General features: G+C 42.9%; 1 protein-coding gene across 2 annotated transcripts in view; it reads left to right on the forward strand.

The window, feature by feature from the left end:
* Positions 1-227: 227 nt before the first annotated feature.
* The window catches only part of LOC128136359 (guanine nucleotide-binding protein G(q) subunit alpha-like), a 137,647-nt gene continuing 111,612 nt past the window's right edge, over positions 228-26,262 (forward strand). For both annotated transcript variants that reach the window (XR_008233339.1, XM_052775756.1), the window contains exon 1: positions 228-1,242. Coding sequence is in view for 1 of the 2 variants with exons in the window: in XM_052775756.1 (XP_052631716.1) it covers positions 1,107-1,242 (136 nt within the window). In the remaining variant the exon portion in view is untranslated. The remainder of the gene's footprint in view (positions 1,243-26,262) is intronic.

A 26,262-nucleotide genomic window follows, 5' to 3' on the forward strand; every position in this document is an offset into this window, starting at 1 on the left:
TGCCCGGCAGGACGAACCGGAGCGGGCTGCGCTCCTCGCAGCCATTTGGCGTGAGAAACCGCCCGCTCTCTTCCCCCCAGCTCCCCTCCCCTGCCCTCCGCCGCCGCCGCAGGGCGGGCGGGGGCGGCCTTGGGGCGCCGGGCCCGGCCGGGGGAGCGGGGGGCGGCATCCCGCGGGGGCGGGGGGGGCGGCCCGCCCGGCCGCTCGCCCCCGGCGGGCGGCGGCGCGGGGGGAGAGCGGGAGAGGCAGCGGGAGAGACGGTCCGCCATATTTCTGCCTCGCCACGCCCGCGGAGCCGAGCCATTGAAAAGCCGGGCGAGCCCGGCCCCTGCCTGCCTATTTGCCTCCTCTTCCTCGCCGGCGGCTGCCCGCTGTCCTCCCCCTCTCTCGCCCTTACTGGCAGGGCAGGGGCGAGTCGCGGCAGCTTTCCAGCAGCGGCTCTCCCCGCCAGAGGGGCGAGCGGCCGCCGCGCCGGGAAGGAGGGTCGGCCGTGAGGAAGCGCTTCCCGCCGGGCGAGCGCCGAAGGTCGCCGGGCAGCGGCGGGCCGGCCCACTCCGCAGGAGCTGGGCTCCCGCTCCGGGGCACGGGGAGCGGCAGGGAAATGTGTGTGCGGAGGGGGGGGAGGGATTAGCGGGCATTAGCATTTCCACGGAGGGGTGGGGTGGTCGCGTCGGAGTGCGGTGGGGGTGTCGTCCGCCAGGGACACTCGGGGACCGCGTTGGCTGCGGGCGGCGGCGAGGGAAGGGGAGTAGCAGGGCGAGGGGCGGCGGTGGCGAGCGGCTCGGCTCGGCTGGGTAGCGCTGCTGCCGCCGCGGTGGATGTTTCCATGTTGTTTGGTGCATGATTTAGAGGAGAGGAGGAGTTGGCAGCGGCGGGTGTCAGCGGCACGGAGCGGGGATCCGCGCCGCCAGCGGCCCTGCCTCTTCTCGCCCCTGTGTGGCATCGAGGCAGCTGCCTGCGCTTGCCCTGCGGCGCCCGGCGGGGGCTCCCGGGTCAGAGAGCGCCTGTGCCCCCCGGGGCCGGTGCGGCGGCGGCGGGGTGCGTGTGTGTGACTGTGCGTGCGATTTTAGGGGGAGTGGGGGTTGTGTCTGAACCAGTTAGGAAGAATGACTCTGGAGTCCATCATGGCGTGCTGCCTGAGTGAGGAAGCCAAGGAAGCCCGGCGGATCAACGACGAGATCGAGCGGCAGCTGCGCCGGGACAAGCGGGACGCCCGCCGGGAGCTGAAGCTGCTGCTGCTGGGTGAGTGCGGGCTGCTGCCGCCGCCCGGCTCGGCCCGGCCCGGCCCGGCCTGGCCGCCTCGCCCCGGGCCGCCGGCGGCACGCGTGCCGCCGGGGCTGCAGCCCAGGCGTCGCCGCTGCCGCCGCCCCGGGCTCTCTCCGGCCGGCGCGTTACGTGGTGGGGCCGAGGCAGCCGGCGGCGGGGCCGCGGCGGCGGCGGGGCCGGCTGGGCTGCGCGCGGGCGCTCGCCGCCGCCGCCGCCGGGAACCGCAGGCCGTGCCCCCGCCGCGGCGGGGCGTGTGTGCTCGCCCGTGGGCATCGCCGGCGGCGGGGCGAACGGCTGCGGCGCCTGCGGGTGGGCTCGCAGTGGAGGGGGGACGGCCTTCCAAAATGGAGAGGGGGGAGGGATGGCGGGTGAGTGAGGGGGTGCGGGGCGGGGGGCAAATGTCGGCGGTGGTGCGTGTGGGAGACCGATGGCAAGGAAGTGGATTAACGAAGGGACTCGCAGGGGGAGATGCTGTGCGGAGCAATGGTGGCGGGTTTAATATCTGCATTGTTCTGCGAGCCTCGGGAAGGTTCTTGGCTCACTGGTTGCATTTTTTTATGGTGATTTTTATTTAATGAGGTAAACTGGGATAAGGGGCTTAAGCTCAGATTGTAGACCGGTTTTTAGAACGAAAACGGAACCCTAAAGCCCCACATGCAGACGCAAAGCTGAGGAGTAACCTGAAGTATGCATGAGGGTGACGGGATCTTTAATACGTTCAGAATCCACCCACTGGTCAGGAAATAAAATCTATTGTGTCATTTCTCTTTAATTAAAACAGAGGTTGTTGTTTTAGAGCCGCAAGTATGCAGAGGCAATGTTTATCTAATAGAAATTTGGCTTGTGTTAAAATAAGCCTTTTGAATTAAAATACATCTGTCCGTATCCAGTGTGCTCTACTATATTGTGTAGAGTTCCCGTGGTCATACGGTTTCTGCCTGGGACTCGCAGGCCTTGCAATATGTCTGCACCACTGTCTGGTGTGTGGATGAGCGGGGATGTTCCAAGTGGATGCTGGATGTTTATGCTGAAGATTTTTGTCTTCTGTCACGTATGTGAAAGTAGTGATTTACACTGGCGCAGTAAACTGCCTTTTCAATGAGGTAAGGAGAGTTGAAAGGAAAAATCAGAATACATTTTAGTGCTTCTATATGCATATGCTATTTCCTGCAGCTTGTCTTCTGGGTATGGAGAAAGGTGTTGGGATCCTTAACTGGTGTTTGGGAAGGGAGTGGTGGGGACAGATGCCGCACTCCCAGTAATAACGTTCTGTCTCCTTTTGGCCTGATCTTGGTTTATGGAAGTGCATATTGTGACTGTTTCAAGACTCACAAAGAAGATAAAATAGGGGATAGATAGCTTGCCTTTGTTTAATTTTATGCGTGTTTAAGTACAATTACTTAATGATATACATTTGCTTCAGGAGAGGTACTTGGCATATTTGACTTGTTACTCAGGTCCAAATTGTTTCTGTATTTTCCTGATTTTTCTCGCAGTAGTGCTAGAGGCTTCTCCCAAGTTTTAAAAAATGTATGAAATTTACTGAGACCAATATGTATTACCCGGAGAAGGAGTTTGGAGATCCACTTCTGCGATCAGTAATGCAGGGCTTGTACTGCTTTGCAAGGTCCTCCCACCAGTAATGTGAAGCGTAAGGGTGGGTGGTGGTAGATTGGGGTCCAACAGTGGCATCGCTTTGGACCAAATGGTATGTGGTGACTTGAGGGAGAGGAGGGGAGAAGCCAACCTGTAGAACGCATTGGGGAAAACTGTTGAGTGCCTGTATGAAAGGTTTTTGCATTCATCATCATCAGTGCAAACCAAGAATTCTGACACGCTTGTGAAGGTGTAAGCATGATGTATTAGAGACCAAAAGGGGTAATGAAACCAGTACAGAAGTTGTTACTCTGCACAGATTTTTGGTCTTTTGCTTTGTCAGCCGCTGTCATATGTTTGACTGAAAGTGTGTGTGCATGTGCAGCTGTTTGGATTAACACTTCAGGATCTCATCTTGTAAAATGCAGTATATTGGTCAACCACTGTTAGAGTCATGAGATTGGGTAGAGATTCAAGTTTCAATGTATAAACAAATTGTGAGGAAAATTTTTTTTATTAGTGGGTTTATTTTAGGTATCTGACAGCACTTTTTTTTTTTTTTTTTAGTCACTCTCAGTGCTTCCCCAGCATAGGCAGTTGCTCGGTTATTAAGTTTGTGTTATTTGTGTGGGTCATTCACATGGTTATGAGACAGACAAAACCATTTCAGAGTAGAAGAATAGTCAGCAAGAACAGTGAGGCTGGTGGCACGAAAACCACCTGAAATTGCTTAAAGTCATCTTTCTTTAAAAAAGTGAATAGACCTTTACTGTCCCATTACATGTCTTTCCCCCTCAAACCTTGAATTACTAGCGTTGCTTAATTTTATTTTATGTAAACATACATACAAATGCACATATGTAGCAAATATAAGGGAAAAAAAAATCACATTTTTGGATCAGAAGAGAAGGTTTTTTCCCCCTTAACTTCTGAAAGATACAGTACTTCCTTGCGAAGTGGGGTAGTTTCCTCCTGTTACTGTGACACACACGCTGTGCTTGGTATGCCCTTTTAGTGTATTAATAATGATATCTCTTTACTTTTCATGGGATCAAAGAATTTAAAATACTAAGTAATTTATGGGAAACTTTTACTGTGGTAAGATTATTTTTAATTAGTATTAGTTTAAAAATAAACTCTGTGATTAAACATAAAAATAGCACTTTTAGGTACTTTATTGTACATAATTGCTTAATTTTGGGGACAGATTAGAACAGGACAAAGTATTTTTTTCTGTTGTAATTCTGAGAAGCCAGAATTCAGAAATACACACTGAAGCATATTACATGGTAGTAGTTGGGCTAGCACAGCTTGGCTGTAATGTTTTAAGGCACTTTGGAACAAATTCAGTCTTCCACTGAATTTGGTTTTAATGTCATGTATTTTCCAAATTCTTCTGGATTTCATTACTGCTGAACACTTTGAAAACCCTATGATTGTTCTCCAGAGCTTACAGTTGTTAATATTCATCCATTGTGTGCCGTTAGCTGTAAAAACACTTACATTGTTTTTATAATCGGAAAAAAAGAGGTGTTTTTATGTTTTATATTGGTATATGCCAAACAAAATGTACAGTATTCCTCATGCCTGTATTTTAAGCATGTACGTACATATTTAGTGTTAAGTAGAAAGAGCCATGTGCTCTAGTTCTTACGTATATCATTTTGTCTGCTGTCCATGGAAATTTTGTATGGTCTCAGAAAGCAGCATTTGGGCCTCTGTGATAGACTGTAGCCACAAACCTTCAATCCTGGACATACTCTGCCTGCACACTCTATATATTTATATTAGACACTGTTTTCTCAGTGGGAAATGCCTTGAGTATCTAAGAAAATAATCTGGCAGTATCGTGCTAGCTGGCTGGCTATGCCTACATATCTATAAACCTTGGTCAAATAAAGTACTGGAGGTGTGTGACAGCGTTTGCTATTTTGTGGCATACTTGCTGGTATTGTGTCATGTGCAGAACATGGGTTTTTAAGGGCTAGGTGTTTCTTGTGTTTGAGATAGCAGATGTGTCAGTGACGAGAGTTGTACAATGTGAGTGTCCTTTTTTTCTCTGTGGGTTACCAAAGGAAACGGGTAGAAGATAAGCCATTTGAATTAGCGTGAATGGCAACCAGTCATACGTGGAAAGATGCTTTCGAACATAAGGTGAATATCCAGCAAGCATGCAGGATATATATGCGTTTGTTTTATTATACCTGTGTCAGCCAGATTAAAGATTTACATGCAGAACTTGGTGAATTAGCAGAGGCTTAGACTTTCTGTAGGTAAGTTGAAGAGGCAGTGGGTCCATTAAGCCAACAGTGGAGTACACTGGTCTTATATAACTTTTTTTTTCAGTTAGAGAAACAAGCAAGCTTCCTTATTTTCCTGTGACTTGTATTTGTATTGGTCTGTCCTACTCACACTCAACACTTTCAAATAATTTTAGGTAGTTACCACAGTACATATTTAGAACTGTAAAATGAACAAATAGTTAATGTACATCTTGGTACATGTTGTGACTAGATTGGTAAATATTTCATGTTTAGTAGAAGCTGTTTCTAAGGAAATATAATTTCATTCTGGATGCAAAACACCTTGATGTATTCTTATATAGATGTATATGTCCATATATAAAAATACCTTTTGGGGTTGGGGTTTTTTTTTTGTTTTTTTTTTTTTTTAAGAAAACACAAATCATCATCTGGCTATCAGTGTGATAACATATGAAGAACATATATTTAGAATGTATTTAAGAATATATTTGTTTATTTTAGTGCATCACAAAGGGATATTTTGTTTGCAGCCATTAAAAAGGCTTTGTTGCTGTTTTGGTTTTACTTCTTTAGGAGTGATCCAAACCCACTGGAATTAATAGGAGCTAGCTGAGGGCCTGAATAGTCAAAGAATTCTGACTAATTTAAGTTTATTCATATGTCAAAGATCCAAGTGACCCCACATTTGTATTTTACATTGACAATATTGAATTAGTGCAGGAGGGAAAAGTATATGAGAAGAAGAATCTCTTTAGAATGGACATTTGAGTGTATGCTGCAAAATCAAGAAATAATTCTGCTTTTTTAGCTGCTTCAAATTATGTTTGTTGGTGTATAATGGCAGTGGCAATTTCATAGGGGAAAGCATTTCTTTTGAAATAATATGACAATCTCTGCAAAATTAATCCCAGGAAGGTGTGAAATAACATTATAAGGTAGATGTGTGATTAATGGTAATTAGCTTTGTTGCAGTAATAGAATGCTATAAACACCGAGCATTTTTTCTTGCCCTGCTGAATGGTGTAAGACTTGGGAAGAGTCTGTTCTTGCACTCAAATGCTACTATGTATGAACAGCTGTTACTAATAAAATTATGGAAGTTTTTCAGCATTCACCTTTTATTTACTTTAATTATAAAACCTCTGACTGGCAAGAACAAAGAGCAGGAAAGCAGTACGAAGCCAAGGAAAAACTGGAACATAGGAAATAGTAGGAAGCAATAGATGCGGTGTTCTTAGTGTCAGAGAAGGAAACATGCAGCAGGCTTTAAGTATTGTTAACTCTGTGCAAAGTTAGATGCATTAACACTGGAGGGCACAAGTTAAGAGATATCACAGTTTTAGAAGTTAAAAGTTTAGAAAGTTACTGGGAGAGTTCCAGGAACAGCACAAATGTTTGTTCAAGCTAAATTAAAGACGAAATCTTAAATGTTCTGAAATCACATTGTTCCCCCAATAAGTAATGTTGATACAGAGACTAAACTGAAGAGTGATTGTCTACAGATTTGTCATTTGTGGGTTTTCAAAGGACAAATGGCATGGAATAATCAAACTACTTAATTTGCACAATATGTTTAGTGTTTAACTGTACTGTACAGTTTTATCCCAGAACCCCTGTGCAGATGCAGTTGCTAACAGAAAAGTGCTGCTGTTGATTTCATTCTGCATTGGAGAAGGTGGTGTGGCTATTCCAGAAACAAAAATAAAACCCACCAAACAAGATTCCTCCGTTGTTGATGTGTTCAGGCAGAATCATCCAGCAAACTACTGATATGAACGATGCGATTTAGGCAAGCCCCACTGTGGTGGTTCAGCTCATCGTTCTCCGAAGAGGAGGTGGTGTGCAACATGTACATAGCTTGAATAAAGCAACAGAACATCAGAAAGTTTCTGAAAGTGGAAGCCCCTAGTGATTCAGTAAATTGAAAAAAAGATGGAGGCATATCACTGTTGCCTCAGCACAGCTGAGCTGTGTATTGACACCTTCATCTTGGAGCTATGTTGTTTGCAAGTTAGGTTGACCTGCTTTGTGTGTGAAAGAAGCATCTGTTAGGAAGGACACTAGACAATTTTGTGTAGGGTCTGGGTCTGGTTTTGTCTTGGAGCAAATAGATGGACTAAATGTCTTCCGAAGGTCCTGTCCTTGCTGATTATTTGTGCCTTTTGTTTTTTATCTAAGAGAATGCCACCATGGTGGTTCTTGTCGAAATGCTTTGGGACTCAGCCCCAGCTATCAAATGTCAGTTGAAGGAGGATTTGTTTTTCCTCAAGGGAAATTGTGGAAAGGGTAGTCAACATTTGAAATATGTTTGTGGTTTTGTTTTTTTTTTTCCCCTAAATTCTTCTCTAAAGAGATAATGCAGTTAGGTCCTTAACTTTTTTGAAGTTAACTGAAAATACAGCTCTAATCTTAGTAGGTATCAGCAAACATGGATCAGAAGGGGTTGTTTCCAGATGGGGTTAGCCACCTTCAAGTTAAATCCAAGGTAAGAGCTCAGATTTACTATTCTGTCGGAATTTGGTGTAATTGGATGTGATGGAAACCGAACCTGTTAGAGATTCTTTCAGTAAACAGGAATCAAGAGGTTAGAAATTACTGGTTTAGTTATGATATAGCCATGAAATCAACCAAAAGAAATCCCTTTCTTGATCATAGTTTTATAAACTGAGGTACTATGTAATGAACATCTTAGGTATGTTTTGAAACTCTCCATTAGGAAAAAATATTTTAGATTTCACAGTATTTGCTCTTATGGCACAGAATATACATTACTGCCTAGTCTTGTTATTATGTCTGTTACTGTACCTGAGCTATATGCTCACTGGCTGCTAGCATATCGCTTCTTGTTACTTGGCTAGTTCATTGCTTTAACAGCTGCAAACTCAAAAGAAACTAGATAATTGGTGAGAATCCTTGTACTGAGTGAGAACATTTCTGTAAGTTAAGGAAAGTTGCTTTTCTCTGCTTGTTCTTTAAACCCATCACAGGAGAGTTTTTAACTCTTAAGTCTTCAATGTTAATGTTAATTGTCTCGCTCATGTTGGAGAATGTTGGAAAAGTATGCGGAAAGTTATTCCAGCCCATGTTTCTGGGGGAATGGAGTCAGCCAGAAAGTCAAACAGAAGTTTCTGTAGCAGCAACTGCTAACTTATAAGGCCAGAAAAACTCAAATGCATAGAAGTTGGCAAAGATGCCATCATTCCTTGTGCTTTTAGGAACTGATCAGGATTGGAAAACTGAGGATCAAGTATGGAACATTTATTTTACTCTGATACTGGATTTACTAAGCACTGTATGTGCCACTTCATCTCATAGACTAGAGCAGTAAAAGCAATGGAAATTAAATGCTGAAAACTAAAGGCATTGTTCATGTATCTCCAACAGGTTCTTATACAGGCATCCAGGTACTTGGATGATTTGATGTTTACCTGTTCAGAGTGTGTTGTCTAGATGGCGTTGAATCAACATTTATGTTGATAGTGAAAACTTTTCAAAGGCGGTTTGCAAAAAGGAACAATTTAAAAAAAAAAAAATCCAACCCCAAAATACCCATTTGTTATGAGCATAATTTTCTTTAACTCAGTTGATCTTTTAGGATAGAAAATAATGATTCTTGGAATACTTCTCATTTCTATTTCTTTTTTTGTTTGTTTGTAAAAAGGAAATAATAGCCTGGAAACTGAGACACTCTATGGTTGTGCTGGGGAAGAAAGCCTGAAGAATAAAACACATGGTCTTACATGTATATTTGAATAGCTGTGGTTTAATTCTCTTTTGCTCCTTTTCCTTTCTTGTTTGTGTGTTGATGGAACCTTTTCAAAAAGGGTGACAATCTTTGTGTCAATTAAATCTCTCCTGTCCTGAGGCTGCCAGTTTTTAGTAGGGGTGGTTTGAGGTATGCACCTTGTCATCATTGACAATTGACGAGGTTGGTAGCTTATCTCAGAGCGCAGGCCACCAAGCAGCTGTCTGACTGACTTTTGAACACTGCTGACTTGGCCCATTATTGAAAGAGATTTAGAGATCAAAGTCCCTTTATCTCATTACCATTCCCCTAATCCATCAAGTCTTCTTTTAAGTGAATTGGGGGGGGGGGGGGGGGCAAGGGGGCAATCTGGGAAGTTATAGGTGTTGCATGTCATGCCAAAAGGATTTAGTGTAAACCACTCATGAGAAACACTTCTGATATGTGAAACTTTTTAATCCACCAAGATGGGGAAACATCTTTGGCAACACCAAAACTCGGGCTATAACATAGCCTTAGCCTTAAGATCATGGAACAGATCCTCTTGGAGGATAGGTTGAAACATATAGAAGACATGGAAGTGATTAGACGCAGCCAACATGGCTTCACAAAGGGCAAATTGTGCCTGACTAGTCTAGTGGCCTTCTGCGATGGAGTAACTGCATCAGTGGACAGAGGAAGAGCTATGTCATCTATCATCTATCTAGGTTTCTGTAAGGCCTTTGATATGGTCCCCCACAACATTCTTACTGCTAAATTGGAGAGAGATGGGTTTGATGGATGGACTGTTAGATGGATAAGGGATAAGGAATTGGCTTGATGGCTGCATCCAAAGAGTTATGGCCAATGGCTCAGTGTCCAAGTGGAAACAGTAATGAGTGGTGTCCCTAAAGGGATCGTACGGTTTAGTGTCTTCATTATAACAAAGACGGTGGGATTGAGTTGCACCGTCAGCAGATTTCCAGATGACACCGAGCTGAGTGGTGCAGTTGGTACACTGGAGGGAAGGGATGCCATGCAGAGGGGCCTTGACAGCCTAGAGAGGTGGGCCTGCGCAAACCTCGTGAAGTCCACCAAGGCCAAGTGAAAGGTCCTGGGTGCATTGCCCCTGGGTCAGGGCAATCTCCAACATCAGTACAGACTGGGGGATGAAGGTATTGAAAGCAGCCCTGCGGAGAAGGACTTGGGGATACTGGTGGATGAAAAATTGGTCATGAGCCAGCAATGTGCACTCACAGCCCAGAAAGCCAACTGCATCCTGGGCTGCATCAAAAGAGGCATGGCCAGCAGGTTGAGGGAGGTGATTCTCCCAATCTACTCTGCTTTAGTGAGACCCCACCTGGAGTACGTGTTCAGCTCTGGGGTCCCCAGTACAAGAAACACATTAACCTGTTGAGCGGGTTGAGAGGACGGCCACAAAAATGGTCAGAGCTATGGAACACCTCTCCTACAAGGAAAGGCTGAGAGAGTTGGGGTTGTTCAGCCTGGAGAAGAGAAGGCTCTGGGGAGACCTTGTTGCAGCCTTTCAATATACAAAGGGTGTGTATAAGAAAGGTGGAGAGGGACTTCTTAACAGGGTCTGTAGTGACAGAACCAAGGGGCAGTGGTTTTAAACTGAAAGGGGGTAGATTTAGACTGGACACAGGGAAGAAACTTTTTACAGTAAGGGTGGTGAGGCACTGGAACAAGTTGCCCAGAGAAGCTGTGGATGCCCCATCCCTGGCAGTGTTTAAGGTCAGGTTGGATGGGGCTTTGAGCAACCTGATCTAGCGAAAGATGTCCCTCCCTGTGGCAGAGGGGTTGGACTAGGTGATCTTTGAAGGTCCCTTCCAACCCAAATTATTCTGTGATTCTATGATTACAGTGCTTTGGTAATAAGTAATTTCCTCGAATTAAAGATGTTATACCTCTTCCCAACCTGATTGCTGAAAGGAACAATGCTTTTTTTTTTTTTTTTTTCCCTCCGAAAATACACCTAAACATACTTTTGTTTTTCTTGGTGAGAAGAGAATGTTGAGAAGAAATAGCATGAGATTTTCTGTACTGTGTTCAGTTTCCTCATGGTCTATCGTTATCTCAGCACTGAAATGGTAAATAAACTAAAGGAGATAATAAACATTTACTCTGATCCATGAAAAGATGGATTTTGCTTAGATGACTGTTTCTTCTGGTTTAGCAACTGATTTCATAGAAGGGCAAAATGGACAATTTAGGTGTAAATTTGCTTTCATCAAAATGTAAAATCGAGTATTTTCTACAAAAAACCCCCAAGAGATTCATTCAGGGGAATTTAAGTAAATTGACTAATAGCATGTTTGATCTAATTCTGACTTTAGCATCAGTAATATTTTACTTTTGGCTTGTAATCATTTAAGCTTGGCTTTTAATACCATCTGTGATCATAGGAATCTAGAAACATTGTTTGTCCAGACTAATTTTTGTTCTCTTGGGGTTTATTTACTTAATTCCATTCATTCTTGCGTCTTATCTGCAAGACATGATAATAATGAATTCTGATTCACTGTGGTTTTGTTCTGTGTTTGGCTGTACAACAGAGTAATATGCTACTATTAATTACTTAATCTGGTTAGGTTTAAGAACTAGACTTACGATAATCTCTAAAGATTTTAGCCTTTGAACCAAAACCAGATAAACAACATGAACAGAATTTGCTAATAACTGTGGCTGTACTCCCAATGACAAATGCAAACCTCTGACTCTGAACAGTGAAGTTAGCATGTATGCCTTTAAGTTGTTTTCCTTGGAGAAGTTTCTGACACAAGCATTCTCTGGGTAGTGGCATTCTTGTGCTGGTTGTTTTGTTTTTTGTTTTGGTTTTGTTTTTTTTTTTTTATATTTACAACCATGTTAGTTTTATTAGTGCAGTTTTCATTTGGTTATTCTCAGAAAATACTTTGGCTGAATCTTTTGATTTACAGACTTTTTTGGTCTACAGTAAAGCAGGAGGAGATATATGGCTTTTGGTGTTTAAAAACGCAAAATAAGGTGGGTTTTTCTTGGTAATTATGCAAAGTTACTTTATATATGACTCGTCAAGCCTTTAGGGCACATTCTTAAGTTAGAATAGCTTAAAAAAGAGGAAAAAACCCACAGTGATAGTACTTTGTAATGCTTTTGCTTTATATTTTAGTTGTTTGTATCTCCAAGGAGTGACAATATTTTCTTGAATAATGTATAGCTGGAGAAACCATCACCTTCCGTGCCTGTGTGTTTTATATGTCTTGTTTACGTGATACCAAGTTACCTCTGCATAGTGACATGCAATTCTCTAATACCTTCCCATTTCTTTGCAAGGTTTTTTTTATGTGCACACAGAGCCAAAACTCCAGGTGAAGTGGTCAGAACAGAGCCATAAGCAGGACAAATGTTTATTTTTTGATTTAGTATATCTGTTTTCTTTAAAACAATATTTCAACCTACCAATCTAGACTGTAGTTTGAGTATAGTGACATTAGTTGTATATATCACTGTGCTACCTAGCTCTCAGGCTTGCTTGTGTGGTTTTTTTGTGGTGGGTTGTTTTTTGAACCAAAATACATGGCTGTTCCACAAAATGCCAGCAACCTGTCTGATAACGTGTTTATTGTGGTATTTATTTTCTGACACTAGATGAAGTATAAGAAATAACTACACTACTCATGGTTTAATTAATCTTCTTGAACATTACATTTATTAACAACTTCAAGGACAAAAATAAAATATTCCAATATTCTGTGTTTGCAACTCAGTCTGGATGGTTTATAGTTCAGTCCTAACTCTGTAACTGTAGGGTGGATTTTCTAATCCTTTAATCATTCGTGTAGCTGTCTTTGAACTCCTTTCCACCTCTTCAACATCATTACTGAAATATAGACAACGAGAATTGAACACTGATGTGTATATAATTTTAATTACTGGTACAGGAGTAAAATTTCTCATCTACTAGTTGGGGTACCTCTGTTGAGGTGTTGTATTGGGTTTTTGTGGCAAGGTTTTGGTAGCAGGGGGGTTACAGGGATGGCTTCTGTGAGAAGATGCCAGAAGCTTCCACAAGACCGAGCCCGTCAGTGACAGTGGTAGCACCTCTGGGATAACATATTTAAGAAGAGAAAAAAAAGTTGCTGCAGCACAGAAACTGCAGCTGGAGAGAGGAGTGAGAACATGCAAGAGAAACAGCCCTGCAGACACCAAGATCAGTGAAGAAGGAGGGGAGGAGATGCTCCAGGCACGGGAGCAGAGATTCCCCTGCAGCCCGTGGTGAAGACCATGGTGAGGCAGGCTGTGCCCCTGCAGCCCAGGGAGGTCCACAGTGAAGCAGATATCCACCTGCAGCCTGTGGAGGACCCCATGCCAGAGCAGGTGGATGGCCGAAGAGGGCTGTGACCCCATGGGAAGCCCACACTGGAGCAGGCTGCTGGCAGGACCTGCGGATCTGTGGAGAGAGGAGCCTACGCTGGAGCAGGTTGTGACCCCGTGGGGGACCCATGCTGGAGCAGTCTGTGTCTGAAGGACTGCACCCCATGGAAGGGACCCGCGCTGAAGCAGTTCGTGAAGAACTGCAGCCCATGGGAAGGACCCACGTTGGAGAGGTTCTTGGAGGACTGTCTCCCGCGGGAGGGACCCCGTGCTGGAGCAGGGGAAGAGTGTGAGGAGTCCTGCCCCTGAAGAGGAGGGAGCGGCAGTGATAACGTGTGATGAACTGACCGCAACCCCCATTCCCTGTCCGCCTGTGCTGCTGGTGGGGTTAGGTAGAGAATTCAGGAGTGAAGCTGTGCCTGGGAAGACAGGAGGGGTGAGGGGAAGGTTTTCTAAGATTTGGTTTTATTTCTCATTACCTTACTCTGGTTTGATTGGTAATAAATTAAGTTAATTTTCTCCAAGTCGAGTCTGGTTTGCCTGTGATGGTGTTTGGTTGAGTGATCTCTCTCTGTCCTTGTCTTGACCCACAGGCCTTTTCTTATGTTTTCACCACTGTCCAGTTGAGGAGGGGAGTGGGTGAGCAGCTGTGTGGTGCTTAGTTGCTGGCTGGGGTTAAACCATGACAGGTGTGTTCAAGGCAACAGCCTTCTGAGCCATGACATAAAACTATTCATGTTTAGATGGCTATGTGCTATAACTCAAATACCATTGTAAATAATTCCTTTTCAGGGTGGGTTCATTCATTGTTTGACCGGCTTACATGTAACAGTATTCAGATGCACAGCCTTTGCCTCTCTCTGGTTTACAGGTTATTCTAATTACTTTTCAGCATCATATCCTCTTCATAATTTAGCAGTCCACAGCTTTTGTCACTCACAAGTACTGTCAGTAATAATTTTACGTTTTTATTCTATCTCGTGGCTGAAGATATTGAAGTTTCTTACCCCAATCTTAGTGTCACTGGGATCATGCTTGGAAGACAGTGTCTGTTGAGGACTTCCACCTATGTAATTTAATACTTACTGTTTAAACTGTTATTTAATGTGTACTCTGTTGGTGTGTTGTATGATCAGTTGCTTAGCAGATGCCTAGTTCCTCAAAACCACTGACTTTGTACAGCAAACCAACTGAAATGTTGTAACTGCATAGCTCTTGGTATGCATTCTCTTTCCCTCACCCTTTGCCTGTCCTTTGGGGTGTTTTGTGTGATATTTCAAGAGTTACAAGGCAGGATGACTTCCTAGCCAGTCCTTTTAAAAGTCTTTAAGGGGTGTCTGGACCTGCTGAGTGGCAATGTTCTAACTTTAGTAGATCCTCTGTAACGTTTATCTTCAGTGAGTGCTACAGTGGAAACTCTTTCATTGTCATTGCAAATGTGGTCTGGGTTTCCCTAAAAACAAAACAGAAATGTGTGCAAATTATGTATGTTTTTTTCTGTGTTAATAAATACTAAGTGTTCTGCAGCAGCAGTTTAGAGATGGACCAAGGTGGTTTTAAATGTTTTGTGATGGGGGGGGGTTGGGGGGAAGCAAGGTCTCATGTGGAGCCCTAGAATTCTTCATTTGACTCTTTCTATTAACAATTTGTGAAATTTCCCAAATTTTTGGGTTACCTATTCCAATTATCTCATTTTACCTCCCCTCCTATCCAGGCTGCTTTTATTATTTTTCATATTTCTGTTTTGTAAAATTGAGGCTCTTTAGGCTATTTCATACAGTGTTCTGAAATGACTTCCAGTTGTCCTGTTTTAAACCTAAATCCAATTATTTACACTTGTAATTCTGTCAGCTTTCATGAAGCACAATGTACCTATAATGTACTTCTACTCCCGGTGTTAAGACTTCTTTTGTTCACACATAGCAAATGCTATAGAGTTGTAATCACATGCTCCTGCAGTTACTTTTGACTGTAGTTTTGCCACGTGTTCTTTTTATTAAGAAGTGTTTCTGTGTGGTGCTTTTCTGGTTTAGAAATAACAATTTGTAGACTTGCAGAAATACAGAGCTAATCTGCTTGAGATGGTCAGCATCAGTTACATGGCCCTGGGACACTATACCTCCTTCCCTTTTCATTAAAATATTTAAGGAGCCCCGCTCGGTTGTCTGCACATTAGCTATGACTTAGTCATCTGCCACAGCACCGGCTTTTGTGTCAATTTTTCTCTATTAGAATTTAAACCAAAAATATTCAAGATCACTGACTGCAAGCCAATTCTGAAGTATGAAAAAGCTAATCACTGAACTTTTACTTGTAAATCTTTGCTTCAGTTATACCTCCCTCTTCAAATCTACATCTGTATATTAGCAGGTCTTTGGGTTTATCACCCAGGTGTCTAGAACGTTTCTACAAACAGTTTAATTTCTCCATTTAATTTGATTATTCATTTAACTTTAATCTCATCTTGATTTTTCTGTTAAGTGCACTTCCCCCCACCCCCTGCCATTCTTCACTTTCAGTAGTGCAATGATACTCTGAATGTTTTTCCTCCTTTTCTAACAAGGAAAACTGTCCAAACTCTGCAACTCCGTCTTCCACAGAAATCCAGTGACTAGTCCCCAGAACGAAACTCTGTCGTGTATTCTTTACCTGTCCAGGAGTTCACCTCTAGGTTGTTCTGTTTTTTTCTGGTACGGAACAAGAATGTTCAAACTGGGTGTCAGGATAGTAAGTCTGGGGTGTTGAGGTATTTGTAATTTGTAAGACTCAAAGTAATTTGTCTCATGGAGTGTACTTTAGGCACATGTACAATTTCGTTGTCATTATTTCTGTTAAATAAAGTTGAGCAAGCCCCTTGATCTATTTGCAGAGACTTGCTTGCATCCTAATAGAGTGCCTTCTGGTGGAATAGCTATCCCAGCTGCCTGTGCTTACGCCTCAGGGTGCCTGCAGGTTTCTCCTGTGTACTGCATGCACAGTGGTCATGGCTCATCCACCTTATAAGCACTGTATGACTATATGCCGGTGCTTTTGTGTAAGGGTCAATGCTTGGTGAATGCTGGCAGCAGCTGCTTAGCACTTTTGTGAAATATGAAAACAGCTTCAGGTTGCACCTTGAGAAACACTGTCTTTAGAAGCCTGCTGTAAGGAGTTCTGCATCTTTTGCAGAGGGACCGGGTCTATGCTTAGAAGCTGAGTGCTCCTTGTTATCAAGGAGGAAGTGGATGTTCCAGGACTTAACTGCAGTTGGAAGAGTCTGGGATGCTTACACGATACCTTCTGCCACTTATCATCATCTAGCTTTCAGACTTTTACAGACAGACTTAATCTTTCTTGCCAAGATGAGGATTTGAGGCCCATGGGACTACTGTGTTGTCTTATGTAACTGTGGAGACCAGCAGGTTTTTGCATAATTTTCAGACATGCACTAACACAGCTGAAGCATGGTCAGGACTTGACTCTGCACTGACAGAGATGCAGCCTGAGTTCTTGTATGCCCTGGAAGAAAAGTTTCTTCATCTAGTAGAGCACTTGGACATCTTCTCATTCTGCCTGATGGGCAGTGAGTTTGAGGTTAGGCTTCCCGGTACAAGAGAGGGAGGCATGGAGCTTTCAGAGAGAGTCCAGCAAAAGGTGATGAAGGTACTTGAACATCTCTCCTATGAGGAAACACCGAGAGAGCTGGGATTATTAAGTCTGGAGAAGAGCAGGCTTGGGGAGGGATCTCATCAATTTATATAAATACCTGAAGGGAGGGTGCAAAGAGGGCAGAGCCAGGCTCCTTTCAGTGGTGCCTGCTGACAGGGCCAGAGGCAATGGGCAGAAACTGAGACACAGGAGGTTCTCTCTGAGCACAAGGAAACACTTTTCACTGTGAGGGTGTCTGAACACTGGCACAGGTTTCCCAGGGAGGTTGTGGAGTCTCCCACCTTGGAGATACTCAAAAGCTGTCTGGACATGGTCCTGGGCAACTGGCTGTAGGTGGCCCTGGTTGAGCAGGGGGTTGGACCAGCTGACCTCCAGAGGTCCCTTCCAACCTCAACCACCAGTCTGTGATTCTGTGAAACACAGTGATTGTGCTGCAGCATCATCTTGCAGATAAAGATCAGCTGTGTCACCAGTTTACTCAGGCCTTTAATTAGTGTGGAGGGAATCCCATGGGATTGCCATTTCACCATGCTGCCACTCACTTGTCAGTTGCTTATGGGTGTATAAAGAATCTTTGTAGACGCTCCTGGGCCACTGTGTCTGGGTAGCTGAGGGGAAATCAGTGAAAACCTTAGTTCTGCAGTTCAGAGGTCTTCCAGTGGCAGTATGCCAGCATGCTCCTTGAGGGGGAGTAGCTGCCTTTGCTGCTGAAGTCTGTCTGGTGAGGAAGATAGGTAGCTTGTAACCCTGGGTTGTGGGCTGTCTTGGGTAGTGTAGGGCTGTCTTTCAGCTGATCCCTGAACATCTACAGGACTGAGGCAGGTTGTAGCTTCAAGCAGTTGGTTGTAGGCTAAGGGGCCTCCAGGCCTGATCCAGTGTCAGTATACCCAGAGATGTCAGCATCATTATGCAAAGTAGGGCCGTTGTGGTGTCAGGGGTTGGCAAATCATTATAAACCGAGTAGATGCAGCAGGACTGAAACTCTCCAACTTGGGTACACACACTCTGGCAATGTCATAGCACCATGTGTGAAGTACGTGCATGATGCTGGCTGTGCATGTAAGCCCAGACCAGTACCAGAACATCCTGATAAGTGACACTTGGGTGTGGTCACAAATTCAGTTGTTTTGCCCAGTGCTCAGACATGCTCTGTCTAGTGCCAGCAAATTCCTTTTGCACAAAAATTATTTGTAGATAAAAATAGTAAGACAAGGAAAAAATACTCCCTTCTCCCCTCTCAACAGTCATCACTAACAGAAGTGTGCTTGCAAAGTCAGGAGATTATTTGCAAAGATGAGGGTTAATCCTCACTGTGTACATCCATGAAAGAAAGAGGTATAAAAGACCAGTGGCTCTCTACAAGGTACTGCGCACCAAATTTGTGTATTCTAAAATACATACAAATCACTTTTTAAAACAGCTGGTCTGTCCAGTCAAGGTTACTCTGTGAGGTCAAGTGAAAAGGGTGGGGGGTGAGGAAGAAGTGTACAGGGTGCTAGTCTGTAGGCGTGCCATGCTCAGGCCAACTGGTGGAGTGGCAGAGCAGCTGGGTCCTGCCTTGGCTCCTGGGAGAGATGAAAGCTGGCAGGACTTCCCTCTGGAGTGAGCAGATGCCTGCTAGGGGGGCTGGTGGCTTCTCTTAGAGGACTTGTGGGGTTGGTAAGGAGGGACGCAGGCTCAGGTGCAGACAGGCACCCACTTCCAAAGCAACAGGTAGTCTACTCCCCCTGCTTTATTGCCTTCTTTAGGAACTCTCCTCCTAGCTAGTGTTTGAAGGTAAGCCTCTACCCTGTGGCTGACTGGCATGGTGCAGTGCCTCCAGTGTCCCATCTCCAGTATCTTAAAGCATCTGCTGCCTTGGTGTCCACTGATGACTCTGATGTCTGGGAGAGTGAAGCATGAGGCTGTGACACACAGCTTAGCTCTGTGTGTGTTTGCTGTCCTACAGGGAAGAATGAAGGTATTGATGTGGCCTTATGGTAAAAATGTGTTATGCAGTTCAGTTTGGGAGGGATGGGACATTTGTTAGGCTGCACTGGAATGGGAACCTTGGCCCATCAGTAGGTCTCTCTTTTAGTGTAAAACTGCTGCCCAGTGCTCCTGTGGTAGCTAGAAAGTGAAATCCTTGAGGAGGGCTGGACCTCAGCAAGTGAGAGCCATCAGGTGGTTGGTTGTGTTTGGCTCTTTGCTGTTATTTTCTAAAAATGGACTTGTGTTTTTTCCTTTTATCATAACCCTGTGTGGGGTGTCTTTTTTTTTTTTTTAAGTAGTCTTCTGAGCCCTCAACTTGTGGAATTTCTTTGCATCTTGACCTGAAAAGGCAAATGATAGCAAGTTGCTTCCCAGGCTCTCCTTAGATGATTCCAGTAATGGCTATTAGTTGAATCAGCTGTTTGGGGCTATACTATTTTCTTTCTTTTCTTTGTGAAAACCAATAAATGAAAGGAAGGCAAAAGCCATTTGAATGCTGGATTACCTTTTTGTCTGTCCTTTTAGTAGAATGCTTTAAATGTACTAAGGCCTTTGCTTCCTACAAAGATACGTCTTTCTGTCTTACCCTCTGCCTGCAGAATAAGGTATGTTTAAAAAAAAACCAACAAAACAATCCCCAGAAAACAAAACAGACAAAACCCCTTCCATGTTATGGAATAGAGGTGGAGAAAAGCTTAGAGCTTTCCATGTGCACTCTTCCTGCAGCCAAGCGTAGTGAGCTTGCTAGTTTTCCAGTGTATCTTGCTCTGTGATGTAGTTCCTTTGAATATCTCAGGTTTCCTTTATTCAGAAGACTGTAATGAGGAAGTCTAGAAATGAATTTTTATATTTATGTTTGCAGTTGCAAATGAATGTTTTACCTTCCTGCCATTCTCCCTTCTGACTCAGTTGCCTTACTAATGAATCCCTTTTCACAGAGGGGAAAAATGATTCTCTCCTCAAGATTTTTGAAGCAGAAGACCTCGTTGACCAATTGATAATGCAAATTCCAAAGTTTATTGCTTTCACAGTAATCTTGTTCTGAATTTCAGGCAGCCCTTTAAGTCCATCCACAAGCAAGGTAGATAATTTTTGTGATAATGCAGATGATTGCAATTCTACGTTGTGACATAAATGTCACCTAAGAGTATTTCCTCTTATTCTTAAACTAATGGTATCTCTGTAACAATAAGTATCATGAGTCTTCTTCTCTTCACAGTAATCTCATTGTAATTATAGTTCTATGAGTTATGTTTCAGAAGAGTGCTGGAAATTACACCAGGCTTTATTCCTGGATCAGTTAATGAATTCACACTCACCATCAGTTCTCAAACTAAATGATGATTCAGGCTGATTTAAAATAATCATTAGAGTTTGGATCCTGCTGCATGGTTCTGTTTCTAAATGATAAGGAATTTGCCATCAGCTGAGGACTTTGTGGACCATTATCTTACCTTCACACACTAGCTTTTTTATTTGGATAAGTGTCATGCTGAAACTAAATTTTCAGGTGCGGGAAGGAGAGAGGCAGGAGATGTTGCTCTTGCAGATGATGCTGTTCCCCTTCTAGCACATCATGCAGTTTATAGGCTGAGATGGAAAAGAGACTAAGGTACCAAAGCTACCAAAGAGGCAGGTTTTAGTTTATGTTGGACTGGAAATGCTTGCCTAGGAGTAGTAAGATTTTCATGTCTTATCTAATACTCCACTAAATGTCTGAACTAAGCTTCACATTTAAATACCTTGGGAACATCTTCTTGTTACAATTCCATAAAAAGTGGCTATTTATAGAAGTTCCTTTTCATTCTTTTCTATCACGTACAGTCAGGTACTGATATTTTTGGTGGTGCCAGTAGTTCATTTGTTCCAAAAAAACCCTTATTGTGAGATGTGTTTGAATCTGCTGTTATATTTGGTCTAAACTATGCAGTCATACTGGTATTTGGAAGTAATTTTGACTAATATTTTTGAATGTGTATATGAAAGATCCTGTCACTCTTTAAATGTCTGTTTAAAGGCACTGAAATTCAGTAATTTATTTGCAGCACATCTAGCTGCTTTAGTTATTGGCTTCTCACACTGCAGCTCTCAGCAGGCTTCCACACCCAACTGCATACGTTCATCCTCATCATGCCACACTGTGTAGGTGAAGAATCTGTTCATAGAGATTGCAGGATTCCTGGAGAGAACTGGGTCCTCTGCCAGCGAGCACTTGAGTGCCTAACTTACTTGCCCATTGACCTGATTTAGAAGCCCAGGCAGAATAGGGTGAGTAAGCACGTGTGTAAATAGGCAGAACTGGCAGGATTGGAAGCTGAGACTACCTTTTGGTTGAGGGTGAGAACGCGATCGTTTTTGTTCCCTTTATTTGATGATGCTTCCTGCTTTTCAACGCATGGACGGAAGATACACAGCAACATAGGCTGACAGTGAGTTACCTTTCTTGAGAGATTGAAGTTGGGAGTTTGAACTGAATTGGTGAAACAAGAGCAATTAATTAAAGTTTTTCCATGTCCTGCATGGCTTTGCTGAACAGTTAGTTATTTTAAGTAGTATTGTTTCCTCCTCTGGTTGTACTTTGAAGCAGAGAAAATGACCTCACACTTCATGCTAGGCTTGCTCTGGTAGACTGACTTGTTAGATGAGCCCCTCTGGGAGGTAAGGAGATGTTTAGTTTACAGACTTTTGAGTAAGTCAGAAGCAAAATCCTAAACAGCTGGGGAACTTAATTGTCAAAAACTGAGGAAGTACATTTTTTGCTCAGTAGAAATATAGAGCAGTGGAGCACAGATGTAAAATCTTTGCACTTGTTGAGTTGGGCCTAAGTTCCAAGTCATTCTTTCTTCTCTTGTTGATGTGAGGGGTACCTGTCTCCCAGCCATCCATAAAGCCCCACTGAGGACGATCAGTGAAATTCGCGCAAAGCGCAGTGGATTACACGTCAGTAAGCTGAGTCAAAGCTGGAGTTCAGAGCCCTAGTTCCCAGGTAGGAAGTATGTTCTCATCGCATACCTAACGGATGAGCTTTTATAACAGCATGTGTGTTGCCTTGTCATCTTCTGCCTCAACTTCAGGAGTCCACAAATTGAGATTCACAATAGACTATTGCTGTGCTGCCAAGCCTGATAAGTAAGGAACTCTGGTAGCTTACATACAGTGCCAAAAAGATACATTAAAGATAGTAATTAACAAAGTGTCTGTCTCAAAAGTAAGTATCCATAAATTCCTTACATCATCTTTGGTTCTGTTAAGCAAGAATAAATAAGTAGGAGATGCACAAAAACAGTGGCAGGTACTTGTTGCTTCTATTGTGTGTAGCAATGACATTGAGGATTCGTTAATTTTTCATGTGGTTTTTTTGGATCCTAATTGATAAATACTGAATAACCTTTTAAGGCCTAGAAAAGCTTTTACTGTATAAAAGGGCAGACTTCTACTTAACAGAACAGCATCCTAACTAAAATCAATTCATGTACTTTGAGTGGGCATGTCAGATTATTATTAACTTTCATGAAATAAACCTGCTATGATCAGAGTGGCTTAATCAACTTGAGCAAAGCTTTACTGTAGAGAAACTAAGGATGTTCCAGATTGCTTCTTGTTTTCACGTTGCTGTCTTTTTGGATGATAAAAGCACAAGAGTATTTGTAATAAGAGAGAATAGTTACGTAGCACTGCACATTCTGAGTGCTGCACACCCACTAGCTAATCAGTAGCTCTGTCACCTTCGTGAAGGAGGAAGTAGTTAATTATTATTATCCCTGTGATTGTAGGTGGGGGAGTGGAGACAAAGGCTATGTCTAAGTTAGCAAATGGTGTGAATGGGAGAGTGGGTCTGTAGGGCAAAACAGTAGGTGCTGAGAACCTGATGTCCATGTTCCAGGGTTTGGGGTTTTTTTGCTTTAAACCAGGTCTAGTCTGATCCCAGGGACAAAATGCCTGGTTGTGGCTAGAATGTATTAGGTGTGGTCCTTAACTGCCATTTTTATAGGTTTCGTTCTAAAGGAATCCAGCTTCTCACTTGAAGACATTTTGATGATGATGAAGTGAGCAAGGGAGATGAGAAGGTCTGTTTCAGAAGCGTTACGCTGAACCTAGCTTAAAGATTAGTGTATGTCTACCCAGAGGGATACTTGGGTGAGTGGTTTCAGGTGGGAGTTTTGCCATACCTATGGGTTAATTGTTTAGTCTGAAGAAAAGGAGGCTCAGGGGAGACCTTATTGCTCTCTACAACTACTTGAAAGGAGGTTGTAGCGAGGTGGGTGTCAGGCACTTCTCCCAAGTAACAAAGATAAGACAAAAGGAAATGGCTTCAAGTTGCTCCAGGGGAGGTTTACACTGGATATTAGGAAAAATGTCTTAACCAAAAGGGTTGTCAAGCATTGGAACAGGCTGCCCAGGGAAGTGGTTGAGTCACCATCCCTGGAGGTATTTGAAAGATAAGGTAGATGTGGTGCTTAGGGACATGGTTTAGTGGTGGACTTGGCAGTGCTAGGTTTGTGGTTGAACTTGGATCTTAAAGGTCTTTTCCAACCTAAATGATTCTGTGATTGTCAGAGCTGCTAAGCACAGCTAACTGGAAAAAAGGCTTATGTTTGCAGGCATCTCTCAGCAGCATTTTGTATACACAGAACACAAACTTGGTCCTGGTGGTTGGCTACTACTTCGCACAAAAGTGGTGGAACTGACATTTCACCTTAGGAATTTTCCCTCACTGTTAGTGCTGAGAGATAATGCAATATTAATCCATTGAAATAGGTTGATTTAGGTTTAGAAGCATGTTTTAATTAAGTCTGATTTTCATGAAGAACATGAGCTACTTTCTCTCTCTTCTTGTGTATCAGTGCCAGTAGTAATTTAAAGTCATTAGTCCATTACATGAAAAAACTTAGAATATATTGTCCTCTTTATGGTATTTTTTTTATTTTGAATTGTCTGAACTGTTAATGATATTTCACTTGTTCTTTGCTTTACTTTCCATGTTGGGCCCTGCACAAAGTTTATAATGCAACATAATTAATTAATTAGAGAAGTGTTTATTCTTTGATTAGGCATTGTCCAAACTCTGGCTATTATTTGTCTTTGTTAACATCTAAATTACCATTCTTTTTTGTTTGATTTGACCTTTCCAGTTAATGGTTACAGCTAGTGTCAATTCACTTCAGTGTTCTTCAGTGGAAGCATCAGAAAAACAGGAGATAATGATAACAAGTGTTTCTGATTGTAAAAATAAGGAGTTGAGCTGGGGAAAATACAAACGTTTCAGGCTGTCCTTTTGTCAGGAAGAAATGAAACACAGCTCTCCTTCTGCCTCTCTCTGCATGTGCAAGTATATTCATACAGCCTTTAAAACAACTTCAACCTAAGTAGTATGTGTAGCTGCACAGCAATGTTGTTAGAATGAGAAGTTTGACGCTGGATTTCCCATGTTTCCGTTCTATGTCTACCAGAATGACCCTGACTTGAATTTTTTCATGCTTAAAGTGAGCCAGATGCCTTTAACTTGGTGTACAATTATCTTTTACATGTTTCTTGGAAGGGTTTTGGCCACCAGTAAAAGTGGAAAAGAAAATTTTAATGTAATAAAGGGATGGGAAGCTTTTGATCAGGTGGTTAATAGAGTACATTTAAGGTGTTGGAGAGAAGTACATCTCAGAAATTGTCGTACACTAACTGGGAGAAAAAAAAAAAAAATCTTAGTCCGTCAGTTGAGTTTGTAAGGGAGCAAGCTATTACAGTGTAATGTTACAAGAGTCAAATACTGCCCTAATTGTTATTTTAAGTGATACTGAAAACAAAAAGCTCCTGACCTTATCTAGGCTATGGTTCACCACCAGGGATCTTGTATTATTCTTGGTAAGAAGAAAAATAGTTGTTTATTAAGTAAGAGGAAGACAAGAAAGCAAAATGTAAAAACTCTTGAGATGGGATTGGACTTGGAGCTAGATAGGCTGCTAGCTGAATTCACAGGACATGGAAATATAAAACATTAACCTCATTGTCCAACTTCATAGACAAGGAGAATCACAGACTGTCCCTCATGGCCTTGCAGAAAATTAATAAATACCTCATAAATTTGATTAGAAAGATGTTCAGTTCAAGTAAACAAATCATAGTGTAATTATATGGTGCATTAGATTCTAAGATTGCCGGTGAAACACATAAAAAGATGCCTCTATTCCTGTAGCATTATGTTGGCAATCGCTCCGTGCAAAAGCCAAGACAACATTTTTGTTTAGTAACAGTCTGGTTTGTGATTGTACAGTCTCAAGTCAAATCGTGTGCAGTATTGCTGGTAGGATGCATGTGAATGAGTAGTTGACATAAAGGAATTGCCTCTTTGCCCTAGGGAGGTCATGTTGGTGATTTAGTAGCTGTCAATAATGGACTGCTGTTGCAGTATGAAAATACCCAGTGCTATAGGTGCTTCAGACAGGATCTCTGATTTCACATAAAAATGAGCTCATTACAATGTATCAGTGTGTTAGGTACTTAGGTTCATTGGTACTGAAGTTCTAATGAGACTCCAGCTGGGATGGTTAAACCATTTGCTCTTCTGCAGAGTCCTGGCTTGGTAGGTTTTAAAATGCTTTACACAAGGTTATTTATTGCATAAAATAGTGCAATAAATAAAGGCAGGAAACTGAAACAAAGGTTATATTTGACAAAACCTACTTACCAAGTCAAAAAAGGTGCCAGAAGAAGAACATATTACCTGGATCCCAGTCCAGTTCCTTTTCCAGCGAGCCTTCGTGGTTCACAAATCAAAGAAAGTAATTTATGGCTAGTTAGTGAATTGCAGGCTTGGTGCTTCATCCGAGCTCCAAGTTGCACAATCCCTGGCTATGGCAAAGCTCCAGGGCATCTCCTTCCCTACATACTTGATCTAGATGGCATTTCCTAGCGTGAGAGACACATCACTGCTTAGTAGTCCACAAGCAAGAACTTGGGAAGCCACTGTCCATTGTGCTTGCTTTAGCCTGTAGAGCTTCAGTAGCAGTCGGTGTTTGTCCTCGTCTGTTACGCTTCTTCAGAATACAAGCACATTTCAGCAGTAGTATGATTCAACCCAGGATTATGTCTGTAAAAGGCCCTTGGGTGAAGGTCAGTGCCACAAAGAACCACCTATTTTCTCATTGGTAATTCATAATAGTTCTGCCTGGAATAGCCCAGCAAAGATAGCTTAGGACAGTTCAGTGTGTGCTGAATATAATTCTGTCCTTTTCAAAGTGTAGGTACTTCAACATGTTAGGGCATATTAATCTGGACTCTCACAGAGGCAGTCCAGGAATAATCAGTGGGCCAGTTAATTGCTGTGCAAATGGTTGAAGCCTATGAATGTTCTTACAGGGCCCACTCACGTTCTCAGAGTGAAAGTGGTGTACACACATACTGTAGTCACTGTGCACATGCTTA

The sequence above is a fragment of the Harpia harpyja genome, chromosome Z (assembly GCF_026419915.1).
Source record: "Harpia harpyja isolate bHarHar1 chromosome Z, bHarHar1 primary haplotype, whole genome shotgun sequence".
Classification (NCBI taxonomy): domain Eukaryota; kingdom Metazoa; phylum Chordata; class Aves; order Accipitriformes; family Accipitridae; genus Harpia; species Harpia harpyja.